Source organism: Podarcis liolepis, assembly GCF_965112155.1.
Source record: "Podarcis liolepis genome assembly, chromosome: Z".
NCBI lineage: Eukaryota > Metazoa > Chordata > Lepidosauria > Squamata > Lacertidae > Podarcis > Podarcis liolepis.
The window spans coordinates 21185674-21206368 of NC_139570.1; the positions used below are offsets into that span (position 1 = coordinate 21185674).

General features: G+C 42.3%; 1 protein-coding gene across 8 annotated transcripts in view; it reads right to left on the minus strand.

Moving 5' to 3' along the window:
- Positions 1-20695, minus strand: part of LOC310698004 (connector enhancer of kinase suppressor of ras 2-like) — a 314798-nt gene that overhangs the window by 140730 nt on the left and 153373 nt on the right. For all 8 annotated transcript variants that reach the window (XM_083484631.1, XM_083484632.1, XM_083484630.1 and 5 more), the window contains 2 exons: positions 15461-15580; positions 7382-7441 (listed from right to left, as the gene is read on the minus strand). In XM_083484631.1, the coding sequence (XP_083340757.1) occupies positions 7382-7441; positions 15461-15580 (180 nt within the window). The remainder of the gene's footprint in view (positions 1-7381; positions 7442-15460; positions 15581-20695) is intronic.

Sequence of the window (20695 nt, forward strand, 5' to 3'; positions counted from 1 at the left end):
GTCCAGGGACTGGTGATGGGATGACAATGAGTGCTCAGAGGCAGATGAGGGAGAATACTGGGAAGAGGAAGTGTCAGAAGCTGAAAAGGTGCTTAGTGAGCTGGGAGAGTTAGTGGCAGAGAGAAGTCCAGAATTAGCGGAAGAAGCTGAAGCTGGAGAGTGGGAGGCCAAGAGGCAGAGATTAGTCAGACTGGAGAAGAGTCACAGATGTCTCTCCCTCCTGCTGCAACAAGCTCTCATCCCTCCTTGTCTCCCAAAACCAGAAGAGAGCTGAAACAGGCAGAGCAGCAGCGGGCTGCACACAAGCACAGCCCCCAATTGCTTAGAAAAACCCCTGGAGAAGAAGGGGCTTAGAAAGCTGTGGGGAGGCAGGGACTTCATGAATCAGTCTTGGCAATTGATTCATGGGGATGAGCTGCTGCACTCATTAGGCCTGACACCCTGTCAAGTCTGTGGAGATGGTGTTTCTGCTAATAAAGAGTTAACTTCAACTTTGAATGGTGTGATTTACTGACAGCTTGATCTTTGACAGCATCGCCTACAGTGATTGACAGTGCCTCTTCAAGGTTTCAGGTGGAGAGGGTCTTCTCCCAGCCCAACCTAGAGATATTAGGAGTTGCACCTAGGATCTTGTTCATGAAAAGCATTCACCCTACTCTAGCCGCCTTGATCTCCACTCATCCACCATTTTATTGCTGTTTTTCTACCCAAAAGGCATGGATCGCCTTGGCTCAGCTGTTCTCCCCCCTTCAGATTGATCACTGGTAATAGTGCCAGGCTCGTTCCTACTAGCATTTTCCACTAGCCTAAGAAAACAAAAAAGACCCAACAACCTTCCATCAAAATCCCTGCCTGAGACCTGGGGATAATGTTTCTAAGCAGCAATAAAACTTGCTCTTTACCTAGGTAAGCAAAAGCACAGTGCACTTCAACCAAGAGCAGGGGCAATGTGTCATGCTTCAGAAGATGCTGCTTGCTACTTCCTGGATGTGTTCTATCTCCCCATCTAGGTTTCATTTGAGGTTTTTAATTGCAAATATGCCTGCAGACAGAACTCAATAAAAAAGAACGGCAGAACAGCCCTCCAGACCTCATCTTAATACTAATAGCTAAGAGCACTGAGTGTCTAAAGTGGTTCACATATTAACTTTGTCCGGAGAGAGCAGAGGGGCCAGTGGGTCTAATGAGACCCACCGGGACTAGGTCTGGGTGATATCTGCTTTCCAACATCGTAATATATCGCCAGCTAAACTTCGCGATATGGCGGTATATTACAATGTCAGAAAGGAGGTGGGGAGGAAGAAGGCAGTTATTGGTCACAGAGACAATTAGCTGTGTGAAGCTTCTGCCTCTTCCTGGAGAGGTCAGACGGGCGGCACTGGCCCAGGTGGAACGTCCATTCTTTATTCAAATGCCTCCAATGGAAGCTGGGCTCTGGTCATGCAAATAATGTCAAACCATGGTAATTTGTAGACCATGTTTGTAGACTGTGGTTTGGCATTACGTATAACTGTGGCCTCTGTAGTTGTGGCTAGTAAAAAAAGAAACAATTCTACGAAATGGTTAAAGCAAGGTGCTGACAATGCCAAGGCTGCAGGTTCCACCCCCCATATCAGACAGCTGCATACTGTATTTGGGCTGGACTAGATGATCCTCAGGGTCCCAACTCTGATTCTATGAGTCAACATGTGCCTTCTATGAAAATGGACAACACCGTCAAATTAGCTTGACATGCAAAACTTATTCCGACTGTAACATTTGCGGGGGTGTGAGAGTTGTTAGCTTGGCATAGGATATGGGGTGAGTATAGTGCAGCGTGTGCACAGCCTTTCATACTGTCAATGAACAGCATTTAAAAATCTATCAGCATTAGAGTCCATTAGAGTCCATCAGTGGCCAGCTACCCTGCAGCTGGCAGACGAGGATAGAAAGGCAGGCCAAGCCCTTGCATTAGCCTGCTGAGAACATTTGCGTGCTTCCTCAAGCAGTGGAAAGTTTCAGGACCCTTGCTTTTCACAGGGTCAGTTCCCTTTGGGGAAGAAACCACTGGATACTTTTGTCCTGCTCTTTCATTAACTTATTTATTTGCATCTTGGAACAGGGGAGTGTGCGGAGGAAGGCATCCATGCAGTTTTATAAAACTGATTCATTTCCTCCTGCCATCCCACCAAGGTTACTTTCTGGCTTTGTTCTGGCTATGTTCAAGTTGCTATCTTGGGGATGGGAGACTTCAGTCCTGATGGCCACATATGGCCCTCGTAGCCTCTTTGACTGGCCCTTGGAACTCTCCCCAGGCCAGGCCTCTTACCATGCTTTTGTCGGGCAGGAATGCATCCCTGAACTCTGATAACGACTCTTGTTTGCTTGGATGGAGGATAGAAAGGGGCATGAGAGTGTCTGCAGAAACAAAGCCCACTGTGCAAAGGCAAAATTCCAGGTAACTTTTGCCTCTTTTGCGGCCTCCTGAAGGTTACCCAGAAGGGAATGTGGCCCTTACTGGCTTCTGTGCTAAAAAGTCTCCTTCAGTCCTCATCATAGGAGTTTTCTGAGCCCTTTCTAGCTCAATCAGGGCACCAGTCTCTTTCTTATATAAGCCTATATTTCCTTTAAGTTATCTTCAGGATAGGAAAAAGAAGGGAGGCAAATGGAGAGAGGGGAAAAAAGAAGGGAGGGATAAACGCTTTGCAAGGTCTACCAAATTGTCATGGATATGACGCGATATAAATATCACAATAAAATTAGTGTGCGTGTTTTGTTGCTGAATTAGAATAATTGCCACAATTTATTCTAAATAGATTTTAGAGACATCTGTGAAGACAATATAATAGGCAAATAATCTCTCTTCCATTTCCTAACAATCAGAGTTCCACAAGCAATACAAATTGTTTAAGGCTTTCTCATCTGAAACTGTGTTATTCCTCCTACAGTGGCCATGTGTCCTACCTTACAGAGGAGTCTGTTTCAAGGGCTGTCAGAAGGCAGCCCTCAACTGGAGGGAGTTTTTTATCTGGTCCAAATCTGGCTCAAACCTAAGAAGGCAGAGCAGGAACCTTGAACTTGCCCACTAACAGTGACCACCTAGACTGCAGACTGGGCCGGCACACATGGGACCTATGGTAGTCATATTATCTTTCTCCATGATGTACTGCCCTGTTTGAGTCCTATTTGAATTATAAATGGAATCATGGGGTTGTAGCCAATGCTACTTTTACTCAGAAGTAGATCCATTTTAATTAACAGAAATCACTACCTTAGGTCTATTAATTTAAATGGGTCTGCTCGGAGTAGAAGTAAGTGTGCCACAACCCACAGTCTTTCTATTTAAATCATAACCATTATTTCTAAATGCATACAAACTAGCATATGGATTTTTAATGCAAATCTGTGCCCTCTTCTTGTTGTTTTTAAACGATGCATAAATGGCCACTCTTCTCTTCTTCATTTGAAGAGATAATACTCTGCTTTCTAAGGGCCAAATGAGACATGTCAGCTTAGCTCCAAGGCAGGGGAGGGGTTCTTGTCTAGGAGCAGCGTTTGTGGAACCTCACGCCACCCCTGCCCCGTCCTGAGATGAAGGTGCAGCTGTGGCGGGGACTGGACCTGTGTAAGGCCCTGAAGATGGGGGTGGGGTCAAGCAGGGGAGGCCCCTGAAAGATTACCTGTGTGGTTCCTAAGATTCTGCAGAAACATCTGGCCCACAGGTTGGCAGTTCTGAAACCCTAATGTATGGGGTCTTAAGCCATATCACGTAATGTTTTCTGGGCTATCATGATGCACGAGTAGTTTCTTTACTGCTTTGCCTCCTCAACGTCACTTTTAATGGTTTCAGTTTAGCTGATTTTAAATGGCCCAGAACACTAGTGGGTATAGTCCTAGCTAATAGGGAAGGATTGAGTGCTTGAACTAAATGGACTTTTCCCATCTCTAGTTAGCACGGTTCCTCAGCTTAATTACATATGACTATTTTATAAGCCCACCTAATTTCCTGGACCCAAATATGCTTCATTAAGCTCAAGGCTTTGAAACAGAACTCTATAGCAATTGCAGTGAGATTAAAAATTGGAAATTGCGGGTGGGTGGGTAGGTAAGCAGGGGAGTGGAGGAGACACAAATGGCAGGAGGTTCAATTAAAAGCGAGTTTAATGATTTATTATCACCAATAAAGATATTGCTATGCCTTCACCATCCTGGTGCCATCCAGCTGTTTTCGACTACAACTCCCATCAATCCAACCAGAATGGGACTGATGGGAGTTGTGGTTCAAAAGAGCCATGTCAGTTGAAGGGCCAAAGGTGTGTCACTCTCCCCTACTCCCCCACAAAGACACTCCAGTTAAAGTTCATCCAGCCACTTTTGGAAATGTAACAGAGAAGTAGTGAGAAGGATAGTTTGGCTGCAAACTGGGCTTCCCAGACAATGGGCAGTCAACAGATTCAGATTCTGTCTATGTGCTGAATGGGTTAGGGTTGTGCTAAGCTATCTATACTATGCACATCTATATTGGGGGGATTGTGTGTATGCATTTTTTGGTAAAAGGCAACAGCACCCCAGTATTATTATTACTATTTTAAGAAGGAAAGGAAAGCTGTTTTTCAGGCCTATACACTGTGGTGGGAAATTTTTCTTCAATCTGAGATTCCCATTCACTCCCATGCAATCTTCCATGGGTTGCATGACTGCAGTGGATGGAGCCAGCTGCAAAATTGGGAGTGGGCTGGAGGCAAAATGTGAGCAGAGCAATAGATGTAACTCTTACCTTTGCACAGTGGGCTACATCTGAGCAGCTAGATGCAACTCAGAGATACCCATACCCAGATAGGCATTATCACAATCCAGCCAGGCAAAAGCAACAGTGGAGGGCATGGAGCAGGACCACTGAGGGGGTCTGGCCTAGGGAGGTGTGCCCTGGGGAGATTCCCGAGGGCTTGACAGAGAGGCTTGGAGGGTCACTTTCAACTCCCACAGATTATGCCAGGCTAAATCACAGAGCCATTTAATCTAAGCGGGACTTCCAGAGATCAAACAGCAGGCATTCAGATCTTTAAACAGTTGGAAAGGTTATACCCCACTATGACAAAATCAGAACAAATTATGCATTAAGAATTATGCATAAGGAACCTAAGCAAGTATTCATGATTTGTAGAATATTTAGAGTTCAAAATCCAGACTTTGTTGGTGCTGTATCTGGGCAATGTTATTAAAAATATTATTAAAATAATTTACACCCCATCTTTCCATTTTTTAATATAAAAAAAATGCTGTTATGCAGCTTGGGCTGGTTTTTAGTGAGGAAATTGAAGTGGCTGGTGTTTTGTGTTTTAAATGTGCTTTAAATGTTTTAACTACGTCTCAGTTTGTATATTAATTGCCTAGAAAATGTTGTTGTCTGGGTGGTCACTGAACATTCTAAACAAAGCACATTAATAAATTCCCCCATACTCAAGGTGGCTCAAAATGTATTTAAAAAGCAAATCATCACAATTGCAAGAACTCTGTTAAAATCTAGATTAAAATCGCAGATAAAATAGACTCCTCAAAATCTCAGTGTGTTAGAAGAATAGGTTCAGCTCAGCAAAATACAGCAGAGAAAGGTCTTCACAAAATGATGGAAGGCCAGTGGAGAGGGGCTGAAGTGGAGCCCCATATTTATTTATAATTTATTTATCTATACAGTTTTTAGACTGATTTACATCAAAAGTCACAAATGGTTTCCACCAATAAAGACACATGTAAAAACAGATGTAATTTAAAATCAAAGCAAACAATACAAAACACAGAATAGGATGGGTAGGCTAAACAACTCATCGACTAGATGACAAAAGGCCAATGATGTCATTGCCATTCGCACTTCTAGGAGGAGAGAGTTCCACACCCAGGGTACAATCACCAAGAAGGGCCTGTCCCAGCAGAGCAGAGCAAGTAATACTCACTGGCAGCATTGTAAGCACAGCGCCCCCACCAACTGATCTCAGAGATTAGGTATGCTGATATGGCAGAGATGCTCCATTTGGTAGCCATATGTAGGACGTTCCATAATATAGGCATGGCCATATGTTTCTATACCAGCTAAGTATCACCCACCAACAGGATGCAAAGAAGACTCAACACCCGCTTTTTCAAAAACCTATTTAAGAGAGGCAGATTTGACAGCTGCAACTTCAGAGCATGGGTACAATGCAGATCCTATGAAATATGACGGAGCCCCTTTTGGAGTGGCACACTTTGATTAAAACTGGGTATAGTAATCAGGCGGAGAGGGGCAGATAAAGTTGCTTTGAAGCCAGATCTGGCCCAAGGTCTGTCAAATGGACACCCGATGTGAAATATATCCAGGCCCATTAGAGTTGCGTGAATTGGCTCAGAGTTTGTACACCATCATCACTTTCACATCTAGGTAATGACAAAAAAGTGATGGATGTAAAAAACTTAATGAACAAAATGGCAAGCAAGGGAACTTTGCTCATCAATCACAAGTAGCTAACTTAGGATTTCATGGCTCAAACTAAGCTCCTTTCCGCAATGGACAATTATGAATTATGAACTAAGTCCCAAGTATGGTCTGACCATTACTAAATCTTCATTTTCATCTCCATTACCAAGAACCTGATTCCATCATCTTTCAGAATTGAACTAACCCCTTCATTTAACATCAAGATATACTTTCCCCCCCTAGGAAACTGCTTTCTGTTCCAGTGTGTTTCTGAAAACTCCTAATGATTGTGAGTAGACTGCTTAAGTACACACTTTGAAATACTGTAAATGGGATGACTAACCTATCCAGTATTCCAGTATTTCAACAGAACTTCCTTAACAGGGAAATTCTGTTTTCCGGATCTTTGCTGCTAGAATGGGTTAGGTCCATTTTCTCCAAACAATGCCCATCTTCCCCACACCTAACATGGGTGACAACAGAATACTTCTTCCTGCTACTCCTCAATCCAGAGAAATTGCTGACTGGGGAATGAGGTGTGGGGACCCTCCCATGTTATGACTCTGTGCCAGGACTTGTCTTTAGTGCAGTTCAAAAATCTAGGCCAGACATCATAATTATAGCAAGGTTCTTTTCTCTGGAATGTCTGTTACAACCTCTGGGAGCAATACACGAAGTGTCTATGCACTGTTGAGAACCTTGATTTTTTTTTCTTTCAGGGAAATAGATGCTATTTGTGGAATTTACTGTATTTCATGTGGAAGATAACTAGAGAGAGCAAAAATAATGAGGCACAATTTGCCAGGAACGTTTCCTGTTCTTGTCTTACTGAAACAAATGAAGCAAATCCTAGAATACTCTGTCCGTGGAGGATACCCAGTAAAACAGTTGTAACAGTCAACTTATGGAGACAGAAGAATCAAGAAAATGATCACAGTGAACAAAACCTACGTTTTCTGTCGTTCCAGTGATCACGTGCAGCCCGTCATACGTTGACTTGATATACATTCCCTGAGAAATAATGAGATGAGCAATGATTAATATACAACAGGCTATTAAGAATTCTGCAAACAAGTGGAACCTGAAATCAAATGCTGCAGTATGGTATGCACCTGCTCAGGGTTCCAGAAAGCAAGCTGAAGTCTCCTTTCATTCTACCTCCCCACCACCCCAATTTCCCATTTTCCACTATAACAAGCAGCATCCTGTGGCCAGTAATGATGCAAGAAGGCATTGCTTTCCATCCCATCCTGTATTCATTACATGCAGCACTGTATCCATTCTGCTGCAGCTCATCTTGCACCCAAAGCTATGTTATTCAACTTGTTATCCACCGTGGTGAAATTAAGTAAATTATGTTATTACATTGCCATCACATTATCCCTCCCCGTTCATTCACTGCAACGGAAATGCAACACAAATGAGGAAACATAATCAGCTGTATATCGTTTGCAGACTGAAAGCATCTGTATCAGCATCAGCAAATACCAATTGTATTAGCTGGATTGATCACTGTTCCAGACATAGAGAACTGTCAAACTCATTAGCCATTAAATGAGGGGTCTCAGCAGCAAGGTTTTTATCACAACACCAGTTCTAACTAAATAAAATATGCATGTTCTCATTTTCATGTGCTGGGGGGGTTGCCAAATAGCAAGGAATTGCTGCTTCCATCAGCCATCCATATGCGCTTCCAATGGTCATCACTGTTAGACAAAGAATGCTGGGCCAGATGGGCCTTTGGTCTGATTCAGCAAGGTAATTTTTGCCTGTCAGGAAGAGAAAGTGCATTTTGGAAGACCTGAGTCTAGAGTTGGGCTGAAAATTCCACCATACCAACCCAACCGCAATTCCCCAGCCCACTGATTGGCAGACACATTCTGCGGAGGTGCCATTTTGGCAAATGTTGCCCTTCTCCCAAATGGATATTGGGTGTTTCTTGAGCTGCCACCTCCCCCTGAATTTTTATTTTATTTTTTAATTCTGGGAGGAAAGGGGGGCTTCTAGTCATCAAGATAAGTTCTGCTCTTAGAATGGGAAAAGAATGAGAAAAGAGAGAGCTACTGTACCACCAGTGATAAGCTCCCCAGATCCTATGATGCAACTTGGGGATCCCAAAATCACTATCTGGGGTTTTTGCACTCCCAGGATTTGAGCCATCAGCACTCATTTTGAAAAGAGCTGCTTGCAAGAACTCAGCTCCTCGGCAATTCATGACAAGCGATTGTAAACTCTGCAAGACTTCAAGCAGCAAGTTAGAGATCTTCAGAACTTGCTAATAAAGTCTTTTCATTTTAAAGTGCTCACATCTACCATTCAGTTTTAGTACAAATCAATGTAAAATGCCTGAAAGCCTGATCCTATGTGAGCCATTGTATCTACAAAGGAATGGTTAGGATGGCAGAGGTGGGGCATAGCAGCTGCTGCCTCACTGTACTGCTGGAAAAATTTCTAACTTAAAAGGAAACAGGTTTCTTTTCTCAAACTGCGCAAAATGTGTGAAATCTACCTGAGAGCTGAAATGAAAGTCTGTCCTAAAAACTTCCCATTCCCTTGATCCTCAAATAGAAAAAGCTAACGAGGTTGCTTTTGTTGTTTCCAGGCATTATCATTGCACATGAAAATCCAGAGACTGGGGTTGGGGGGGACAACAGTATATCAAAATGAGAAGCAGAAATGTGAATAAGATTTTTTTTAAGGAGTATTTTTATCACCAGAACCTACTTCTGTCATATTCTCTACGTTGAAGTACAGAGCTTCATCTCATTAAAAAAAAATAAAAAGTTGAAATATTATATGCTGTTTTTATTCAGCTTGTCTAGATGCATTGCTTTGTACCTAGAGCAAGATAGCTTTGGCTCCATTTTCTATTTAGGACAGATGTTCTGCTACAGCGCTTTGAAACTGGCATGGAAAATGAACAACAGGCAAGGGCAGTCTTTGCCAACCTGGTGTCCTCTGGAGATATTTGGGGCTACATTTCCCATTAGCCTCAGCCAACAAGACCATGCTGGCTGGGGCTAATGGGAATTGCTGTCCAAAAGGTCTGGAATGGGCAATCGGTGGCCAAAGGTTGATCAAGGGTGTAGCTAGTACCCCTTGCTAAGTGGGATTTCAAAGAAATGGATAGGAAATAGCCAAAGAACATGTCTGGGTGCCTGTTGCTAAGCCAAAGCTATGTGCATGAAGACTGCAACCTGTACACATTTACCTGGGAATAGTCCTATTAAGGGGTGTATGTGATGTTAGGGGAGGTGATGTACCTCTAGTGGGCGACATGCTGTGCTCCTTCTGCGGCAGTTTGTCCACCTTTGGTTCCCACCTGCACTCAGCTCTCACCTGTGGCTCCTAGAAGCTGTCAGCAAGCGACAGTGGAAAATGGCTTTGGCTGGCTGGTTAAACCAGATAAGGGCAAACAATATTTATATTTTACATTTTTATATCATCATTTTAGATCTTATGATTTATGTGGAAAGTGTTTGATTCAGCTGGTGCATTTTTTGATGTTTTATTTATTGCTTATGACTACTTTTGTACTTTTTCATATTGTAAGCTGCCTTGAATGTGGCTTGAACTATGGAAAGGTGGCATACAAATACAATTATGTATGTTCTGCATGTGGACGCGGGTGGCGCTATGGGTTAAACCACAGAGCCTAGGACTTGCCGATCAGAAGGTCGGCGGTTCGAATCTCCGCAACGGGGTGAGCTCCCATTGCTCGGTCCCTGCTCCTGCCAACCTAGCAGTTTGAAAGCACGTCAAAGTACAAGTAGATAAATAGGTACTGCTCCGGTGGGAAGGTAAATGGCGTTTCCGTGCGCTGCTCTGGTTCGCCAGAAGTGGTTTAGTCATGCTGGCCACATGACCTGGAAGCTGTACACCGCCTCCCTCGGCCAATAAAGCAAGATGAGCGCTGCAACCCCAGAGTCGGTCACGACTGGACCTAATGGGCAGGGGTCCCTTTACCTTTACCTATGTTCTGCATGCAAGGCAAATGCTCTGCCATTGAGCTACGGCTCTTCCCTCTTGTAACCACAAAGATCTACTTTAACGTTTTCTTGTGCTCACTGTTAGGGAGAGTCTCGAAGGGCTAGTTTATCCTTCATGGTAAGAAGATTCTGACACTAAAGGAAATGTATTGTTTCTGCAAGACAGCCTATGTCATGATGACACTGCTTCAGGGACCATTCCGCATTATGTTTAATCAAACAGGCAGCTCAAGCTGTACAAATTACCTGCACAGGGTTTTTCCTCAGTTGCCATCAGTTATAGGGTGGAAAAGGAGAAGCTGCTGCAGGCTGTCTTTGGTCACACCAGGAAGTTTCTAATTTATTGTTATTACCAGCAAAGAAAGTCAGGTGTGCATGGCTGGTCTGTTACAAGTAGTTCTCTCTGTTTGTGTGCATGTATGTGTGTGTTTATGTATGTTTATTGGGAGGAGGGTGCATGTGCATGTGACCTCTCACTGCCAGGGCTGAGAGGCAGGTTTTGCCACCACAGGAACAACAGCCCTTAGTGTACTCTTCATTCTTTCCAACAAGAATGGATGACAAGTGTGTAGGAACCCAGGTCACTACATCTTAGCGAGTTAGATCACTGGGCCATTTGGCTCAGTATTGTCTTCTTAGACTGGAAGCAGCTCTTCAGGGCTTCAAAGCAGCAGCTTCCCCCAGCTATACCCAGAGGATTGGACTTAGGATCATCTGCATGCTCTACCACAGAACTATTGCTCTTCACCACTTATTTGATAGTTAAGACTTGCTTCCCTGCCAGCAGTAACTGTGTCATTGTTAAACTTGTTTGGGAAAGTTGCAATTCAGCAGCTTCTCTTTCCAGTCTATTTCTGAAACTCCTTTGTAGTAAAACAGCTACTTTGAGATCTTGTATAGAATGTCCTGAGAGATTGAAGTGTTCAGACATCAAGAATCACAAAACAGAGAAACCAGTAGGAGAACACTTCAATCTCCCAGGACATTCTATACAAGATCTCAAAGTAGCTATGGCTATTTCCTATCCATTTCTTTGAAATCCCACTTCTATACAAGATCTCAAAGTAGCTGTTTTACTACAAAGGAGTTTCAGAAATAGACTGGAAAGAGAAGCTGCTGAATTGCAACTCATTACCAAACTTAAAACCATGGAGAGACCTGGTCTCAACAGAAACATTGGATTCTTATCTCATTATACATGACTAGCTATTTTTCACCTTCTCACCCCTTGCCTTTTCCTGTAAGACCTATTGCAGTCGTTAAGAGTCGTCAACAGGCTCATCTCAGCTATCCGCCAATCACCCATTCCCACCACCCTTCTGAGTAATACCCCTCCCCACCTTCTCACTATATAGAAGGATCTGGCAACTTCTGTTTCAGTGTATCTGAAGAAGTGTGCATGCACACGAAAGCTCATACCAAGAACTAACTTAGTTGGTCTTTAAGGTGCTACTGGAAGGAATTTTTTTATTTTGACTTTTTTTGTATGTTATTTTCACTAATATATGCATTTTCATGGCATCACAGAATTGTAGAGTTGGAAGGGACCCAAGGGTGATCTAGTCCAACCTTCTGCAGTGCAGGAATCTTTTACCCAATGTGGGGCAACATGGGGAATATTTGTGTACACAGTACTTGGCTGCAGAACTACACCCCAAAAGCTATGTGTATTTTAAAGGACACCTGTGCTTTCTTTCACAATTGTTTGGGAAAGTGTGAATTAGGTAGGTGAGTTTGCCTTGAAATGCAAACTAATTCACATTCCGTAGTAGTGAGGATTTCTGCTCATCCCTGTGACCTTCAGTTTCTTGGGATTCTGCAATGTCTGCTCTTGTTGCTCCATCCTGTTTAACAGCTTTGGCAAAAGATTTGGGACCCTGTGCACTAAATATGCTGATAATTTAAAGCTCTATCCATAGTTCAGTGAACATCTGATATGTATGCAGAAAGCCCCAGATTCAATCCATGGCATCTCTGGATAAAGCTAGGGGACACCCCTGTCTGGAACCCTGGAAAGCCACTGCTAAACAGTGTAGACAATCCTGAGCTGTAGGGGCCAATGACAGCTTCCTGTATTCCTATGTTCCTTTTCATCTGGTCCCAGGAAAACGGTGGAGGTTGTGAACTGACAAATGGATCATAAGATGATTGTTATACGTTTTATGAAGCAAACCGGTGTGTGATTTGAAAAGTTATTGTGCAATTTTATGATATCATGAAATAGACGTCTGTAAGAAATGGCTGATCTTAGCTTCACTTTTATTATCTGGATGTAGCTGAAGGAATAAAACTAATCAAGGTTTATTTTTAACATCTGTGCTCTTTCGCTACCCACCTCTAATGTCTAATCTTTTGTAAGAAGGGGCTCCTGATCCTATATCCTAGAGTGCTAATGAAACGATCCTTTGCCAAAGCTATCTGCACACTCTATCCTAGGTTCTAGTTCTCAGTAGTACTAAAGTATGACAGAATGTTGAGAAAGGGCACTTTTACACCCAGGGCCCATTGTTCACCATTTCCTGCTCACCAGAGCATACAATGTACAGGTCAGGAGCCAAGTGAGAATCAATGAAGTGCTAAATTCCCCTCTACTTTTCAGGAAGAAGGCGGAGGCTAAGATGGGTAGTTGGGTCCAAGGCAAGCTCCAGACCTTGTGTTTTGAACGAACCATGGTCTTGGAACTTGACTCTGACTCTACCTGCCTGAGTAAGTCACCTTCAGGATTCTTTCATGCCCCATGGTAAGAACTGTGGATGGGGAAGAAATTTAGTTCTGTTTGCATTTTAATGAGAAATTACTTATTTCATGTTTAACAAACCAGTGTGTGTGAACTGAAACACAGTTCTCTTTAGAAAACTGCACAGCAGTGTTTGAAAAACGTAATAAAAAATTACATTACAAAAAGAAAAGAAAACTGCACTTCTGAGAAATTTGCAATGTGGTTCCTCAGCCAAATTTTGTGTACAAAAAGGTGTATTTTGGGGAAAGGTGACACAATAAAATGCATTATACAAACATGTGCATATTAGGAGAAATTTGCACTAAAATTCTGGAAATTTTACATGATACTTAAAAAAAACAACAACTATGCAAACTGCTGTGGAAAACTGAATTTAAAATTGGGAAAATGAGAAAACAGCACATTCACCCATCCCTAGTGAAGACTGGACAATGAGCTTTCTTGCATTTAAACACAAACTGTTTCAACAGCTATCAGAGAGTGCTGGGCAATACTGGGGGGAAGAGGGGGACATAGAAGTCACAAAATAATGCAAACAATAAACATGAAAAATAGCATTCAAAGATGAGCCACCTGACAACAAGCTACATTAAGCTCAGCTGGGAAAAATATACTAACAAAATACTCAAAAAAAAGAGTATAATTCACAACTTTTAGGCCATCAGTGCAAAGGACCTTCTTCTGACAGTTATAGTTCTAACTTCATACACCAAAGGACTATGAAATGAAGCCTGATTCAAATAATGAATTCTTAAATAGCCCTCTGCTTGGTTCCCCAAATTTCTCCTGGGAAATGCTCCTATTTTTGCATTGCTGCAAAAACCTTACCCTACAAGCAGAGCTCTTGAATGAAGTAAAAATAAAATTGCATACAATGTTTGTGATTGGAGGGAAACAAATTATAAAACCCCCCTCATTGAAATAACTCGTAGTTCTGCACTGTCTAACAATCATACAATGTAATCCATTCTGCTGTAATCTATGGGCTCCATCCACCAAACACTGTTCTTCTACAAATCCCATTAATGTAAATGGAGTTTGCATAGGAACGACACTTGGTTGAATGCCTCCTGTATTGACAAAATGCTAGGTGAAGTGAAGCAAGAATAGCATATCATTCTGAAAAAGAGACATCTCTGGTGGTCACCAGGGAAATTTCATATATCAAGGATTTGCTTGCAGCAGTTCTTGCCAGAGAGAAGGGAGATTTTTGACAACAGCATTTTCAGGAAATTGGATAAGAGTGAAATGGACTTCCCATGTTTCAGGCACTTGAGTGCCTATGAATTTGCAGGAGCAGAGAGGTCACAGAGAAGAAGCCAGAAGAAGCAAAATGTTGTTGCTAGGAACCTGTCTGAATCAGGCCCTGCAGAGATCTCCTTTGAGGTCCGAGACCCCCAGAGAACCCTCAAAACTGAGAAACTAGAAGAGCCTGTAACAGCCCCAAGGCAGCCTGAAGGATGTCGTCAAGGGACATTTACGCCCATTGGTTTCAATGGGTCTACTCAGAGTTTGACTGATACTACAATCCTCTTCCTACTAACCTGAGAGTAAGAGCCACAGAATTCAACAAAGTTTTATTCTGAGTAGACATGGTTAGGACTGCATCATAAGGCAAGCACTTACTGCCTTATGAACAAGCACTGGCCAATCCATCCCTATCATATTTAAATTTCATTCATTTCAATAAAATAAACCTGATTAAAGGGATGGAGGACAAATTCTATACTTCCCAAAACAATATGTGAACCAAAACAGCTATCCTTTGAAATTCACAGTTCTCTGAATTTTGCAACGTTGCTCTCCATCAAGGTAATGTATACAAAAAAATGTGTATATTGGGATGAAGAATGCATAAAAAGGCACAGGTTAGTGAAAATAATGTACAAAAATGCATATTAGGGAAAACTGCTTGCAAGAATGTGTACATTAGGAAAAAGTGCATGAGAAACTGTATATATGAGGAGGAAAATCCCAAAGAATTTTCATCAGGACTTCCTCAAAAAAAAAGAAAAGAAAAGAAAAAGTTTGAAAGCTGATGTGAAAGGTGAAGAATCCAATATAAGACTGAAAATAAATTTGAAGAAATCAAGATTGCCAAATTTGTTCAAAGCTACTAACTCTGGCAGGCAGGTTGCCAAGTTCACTAAAATAAATGTGTAGCGGGATGTGGGACTAAACCTCAAAGCCTGGGTGTCCCAACTACTTCACAAGCACCCTTTGGTATGAGGTGAGCATTTCATGCATTAAATGCCTACCCAGCCTTGCTGAAAACCACCTTCCTAGACTGCTATTACTTACCAGCCCTTCACTGGGCATGATGCTGGTAAGGTGAACAACTTCAAGGTGAGCTGATTGAGACACCAGAGAATCGGATGAGAGCGAAATGATGTGATCACAGATGCCAGAGAGTGTTTTACACTGGGGAGAAGAGAGAGAGAGAGAACATCATAAGCTTTTCCCTTTTTTTTAAGAGAAGCACTAAACAACTCAGCATTAAAACATTACTCACAGGAAACAATTCAGTATCATGTATTTTGCAAAAACTGGCATAAGACTCTACTTGCTACACAAAATAATAAGAGGCAAGCCCCTGTTCAAATGACATAACCAAAGTTAGTGTCGGAATACATGGGTGCGAGGAAACCTACAGCAGGGGTAGCTAAATGGCAGCCCCTCAGATGTCGTTGGACAACGACTCCCCAAATCCCTCACCATTGGTTATGCCTGCAGGGGTTGTTGGAAGTTATAGTTCAGAAAAATCTTGTGCAAGAGAAAAATCAGAGACAAAACCCACTGGCCTCTTACACATGTCCCTGCTGCCATTCTAGCAATCCCCACATATTGGGCACTGCACATCTATTTTTGGAAGGGGTCAGCTTTGTTCAAGTAGGCTCCATGTTAGATTAAAAACTCTGTAGATAAAGATTCTCTGTTGTGCAGGGAACTCACTAGAGTAGAGCAGGCACCCCACCCTTGCAGGTATTCAACCCCCCAACATGGGGAGGGGGTCTTTTAGAAATGGTGAAAGCTGCATGCATGTCATAGGTAGAAGGATCAATAGGCTGGTTCCCACACTCCTTCTTTCATGATGGCAATCACAAGTTAGTGGAGACTGAGTGCAGTGTCTCTGTCCAATTGAGAACAGAGGATTCCCACTCACAAGGAGGGAACTATGCATGCATAGCTTCCATGCAGACTTTCCAATGAACTCCTATATGGCCACCTGTTCACAGAAGGGTCCTTCTCATCCTCATCTCCAGCTCTGATGTCAGCAGAACTTTCCCCTCCAAGTTAAGTTTTCATTTTACACAAAAATACCAAATTCAGAGCATCTTCAGATGCTGTGATCCTCTGCTGCCAGGGGAACGCATAATCACTTCTGTCGTCAACTGGCAACACAGAATTGCCTTGTATAATGTGAAAAACTGAGCAGGGAAGTTGTTCAGACTGTACATCCTCAAACCTGTGAAGCTTCCCTTTACAAGAGAGTTCCCCTTCAAGACATGTCAGTCCAGTGCGCATTCTGCTGGCTGCATGGGGCTGTCCCATCTGCACATTTATGACATAACTGATCTTTCAACTGCCCACATGGAATCCTAATAGCTAAAACAATCATTTAAAATAGGCTGAACTTGAGCACTAAAAACACAACAGATGAACCAGTATTCTATTTATTTTGATTATTTATTTAGATCATTTGCAGCATGAGAGCACTTCTGCGCTCATGTCCTGCTGTTGGGCTTCCAATAAGCCATCTGGTTGGCCATTATGAGAACAAGATGCTGGACTAGACAGGCCACTGGTCTGACACAGCAGATCTCATCTTAAGCTCTTATAGCCTCAGTTGAAACAGTTCCCACAAAGGCTGTATAATCAATTAAAAACAAGACAGCTCCTGCTCTCAGGCTTCCAAACTAATAGACACCACACAAAGTTGGGGAGCGACAAAGGAGGAAGAAATAAAAAAGGAAACTCAGGGTCCAGATCCTAAAGTTAAGCAGTAGTTCTAATGGGCAACTTTAAGAATAGAAGAAGAATTAACTCTCTTCCATTTTATTTTACGGGCAGCTCCACTCTCAAAACACAAATTAACAACAGGAAGGAAAAGATATTCTAACCCATTTGCAATAACAGTCAGAATACTAAAATGGTACACTGTTCCATTCATTATTCCCCTTCGCTTTGTTTAAGTATAACCTATCACCCCACAATGGGGTAGACTGTGACCAGATAGTCTGCGTGCCTGCTCAGTCTCTTGTCTGGGTGTTCAGTGTTGGTGGGCAATTTCGGAATCCCTGCCTGCTCTCCCTTCTTCAGGTTCTTTTAATTCTAAACTGGACTTGGATCAGGCAGTCCTTCAAACAGAGGTATGTATTCTGCAAAGTAAGTCACATGTCACTACCCTAGCTCCCCACAGTTAAAGTGCAAGCGACCCATTTTTTTGTTATTTTGGTAGCTGAGGCAGAAAATTCCATCAGCACCTCTCTGGCAGTATCCATAATATCAAATTAAATAACTAGGGATGGGGGAGAAGTTCAATTCAGCTCTTACTTAAATGTGAATCTATCAAATTATTGCTTCCTGAAAAAAAGGTGAGAACTGACATACATTCCTTCAAAATTCACACTGATCTGAATTTTGTGATGAAGTTCTCCAACCGAACAATAATGCACATTTTAGGGGAAAGTGTGTGTAAAAACCAATACATTAGTGTGCATTAGTCTTAAGTACATAGGAAATTGTGTTTATTCGGAGAAATTCTACAAAAGGTTGATGAATATTCATGAGGATTTTTAAAAAATAATAATAATAATGCAAATTGCTTCAGAAATGTGGAGAATTGAAGAGCGGAAGAATGAAAAGCTAAGAGAACTGTAACTGACAAATCACTCCACCCAAAGAAATAACCATTTGCTGTGCCCTTTCATGACACACAAAGTCAGATGCCTGAGACGGCAGCATCATTCTGCCTAACAGTAGTTGTTCTACAAGTTTTTCCTTCTTTTTACAGTGTTCTCTGGATGGAGTTTGAGCCAGCTGGCACCTGCCCTAGCATCAAGCTTATCTAAACAATGGATAGTTTGTTCCGCTGTCCTGGCAGGGTCAAAAGTGCTAGAGATAACAAGCAGTGTGTCATTAGCATACTAATTTACACATCTTTGTAGCAGCTGCAGACTCATTTAGACAAGGAGCCATCAAAGCGGCAGGCGGAAGATCAGAGTGACAATTGCTAAAAACAACAACTGTGAGGTCTGTGTTGTACTGATGTTGGGCTCGCAAACTACATTTTTCCAAGCTTAAATCTTGGAAAACTACGTTTTTTTCAAACTTATATCTTGGAAAATAAAAGCAGGCCTGCTGGATCCAAGCAAATATCTGCATCCTGTTTTCTGTACTGGCCAACCTAGGAATGTGAGAGTTTGCTCCCACCTCTTTCACACTTCCTAAATCAAAAACGTGAACCAAAACTCTGATATTCTTCAGAATCCAGATGTCTTTTCATTTTGAAATGGTGTTCTGCAACCAAAGAATGCATGCATGCAAGCACACATAACACACAGAGAGAGTGTATATTAGGGGACTGTGTGCACACCAATGTTTACACTGGTGAAAATAGCATACATTACAATAGCATCCTACATTATATTCAGGAAAATTGGTTACAAAAATGAGCATGTGAAGCAAAATGTGTACAAGACGTATATATTAAAAGAAATATATGCATAAGAAATAAATGCACATGGAAATTATGAATAAAAAATACATCACCAACTGATGCAAAAATGGGGTGAACTCAATTTAAGATTGGAAAAATGCGAAAAACCCAAAACTGATAGATCCATCCATCCCAGGGCCTACCATTTAGGCCTGATTAGGCCCGTGAGCTGGAGGTTTCTCAGCGCAGCTACAGAAATTCTAGATGCAGAACTTCTTTTTGACACATAGCAAAAGTAAATTGTTTGGCACTAGGATATCTGAAGTACACTTGCAGCCATATGAGCCTGTCTAATTATTAAGAGGTACAGCTGTGTAGCATGTCAGTATGGGTTGTTGCAGTTGGATGTGTGAGGGAGAGGGCCTTCTGAGTGGGAGCCCCACATCTCTTATTACCCAGCAAATAAATACTGTACTACAGTGGTGCCTCGCAAGACGAAAAGAATCCGTTCTGTGATTCTTTTCATCTAGCAGTTTTTTCATCTTGCAAAGCAAGCCCATTGACGGATTATCAGATTAGCGCTATTAGCGGCTTATCGGATCAGCTGATAAGCGGCTTAGAAAAAGGGGGGGAAGGAAAAAAAACCCGCAGGAACTCGCAAGACATTTTCGTCTTGCGAAGCAAGCCCATAGGAAATTTGTTTTGCGAAGCACCTCCAAAACAGAAAACTCTTTCGTCTAGCGAGTTTTCCGTCTTGTGAGGCATTCGTCTTGTGGGGCACCACTGTATCTTCATCAACTAGCTATTGTCCTTGACAATTTCGTGGAGGGGAGGGGGATACAGAAAGGAAAAACATCAAAATTTACCATTCAGAATCTTTGAGTTTTTCTAAAAAATGTATATTGAAATACTTTTTACCCAGTAATATAGAAACAAAATGTATGTTATTTTATCACCCCACCCCACCCTACCCCTGCACACACATACACCGGCCCGATCCTGTCATTGAAGCTAAATCAAATATCTGTATCTATACTAGAAATAAAACAAATAAACAAATGTGTTCTGTAAGTCTCACAAATAATGTGTATTGTCTAGTGAGAAAAGAAACAGGGAAACACATTTGCCTCTTCATCCTGGCTGATTTTTAAGGAAAATCAATGACTTGTTACAAATTATACTTTCAGTCCGCCTTTGGCTCACGTGTTGTATGTGACAATTTTAGTTCCAATCAGATGACTTTGGCTTAATGGTTGATATTGTAATGGTTGTATTTTTTATGTGTTAAAAATTCTTTGGAGACCACCTCATTGAAGACAGGAAGCACACCCTGCTTAATAGATGAGTCAGATATTCTTGGAATAGATGAATGAAATAGTGGTAAACAGATGCTTCTGGCACCCTCAGCTAATGTTCTCTCTTGATTTCAGAGTTCCAAATTACTGCTTCTTACTTCCTTAATGGAACTGATGTGTTAGAAATTGTTCATTGTTCCACTTTATATGTTTTTCCCAGAACACTGGTGTCAGGGGTTTAGGAGCAGAGGCAAGGGCAAGGGAGGAAACAGAGAGTGAAGGGGAGGAGGCAGAAGAAAAGATGAGTGATGACGACGACCCGAGATCTCCGAGTCTTTCCAGTGAATCAGAGGATTCACAGAAAGGAGCACCAGTGGTCAGGGCAAGGGGGGAGTCTAGGGGGGCACCCCAGGAAGATAGAGCCAGAGGGGACTCAGAGGAGAGCAGTTGGAAATCGGGACCAGCGTCACCGCCAGAGAGCAGAGAAGAGGAAAGGAGCCAGGGGGCAAGCGCTGGCAGCTCACCACAGGAGGGAGGGCACGAGTCAGGAGTGGCCACACCTCCATCGGGGAGCGAAGAAAC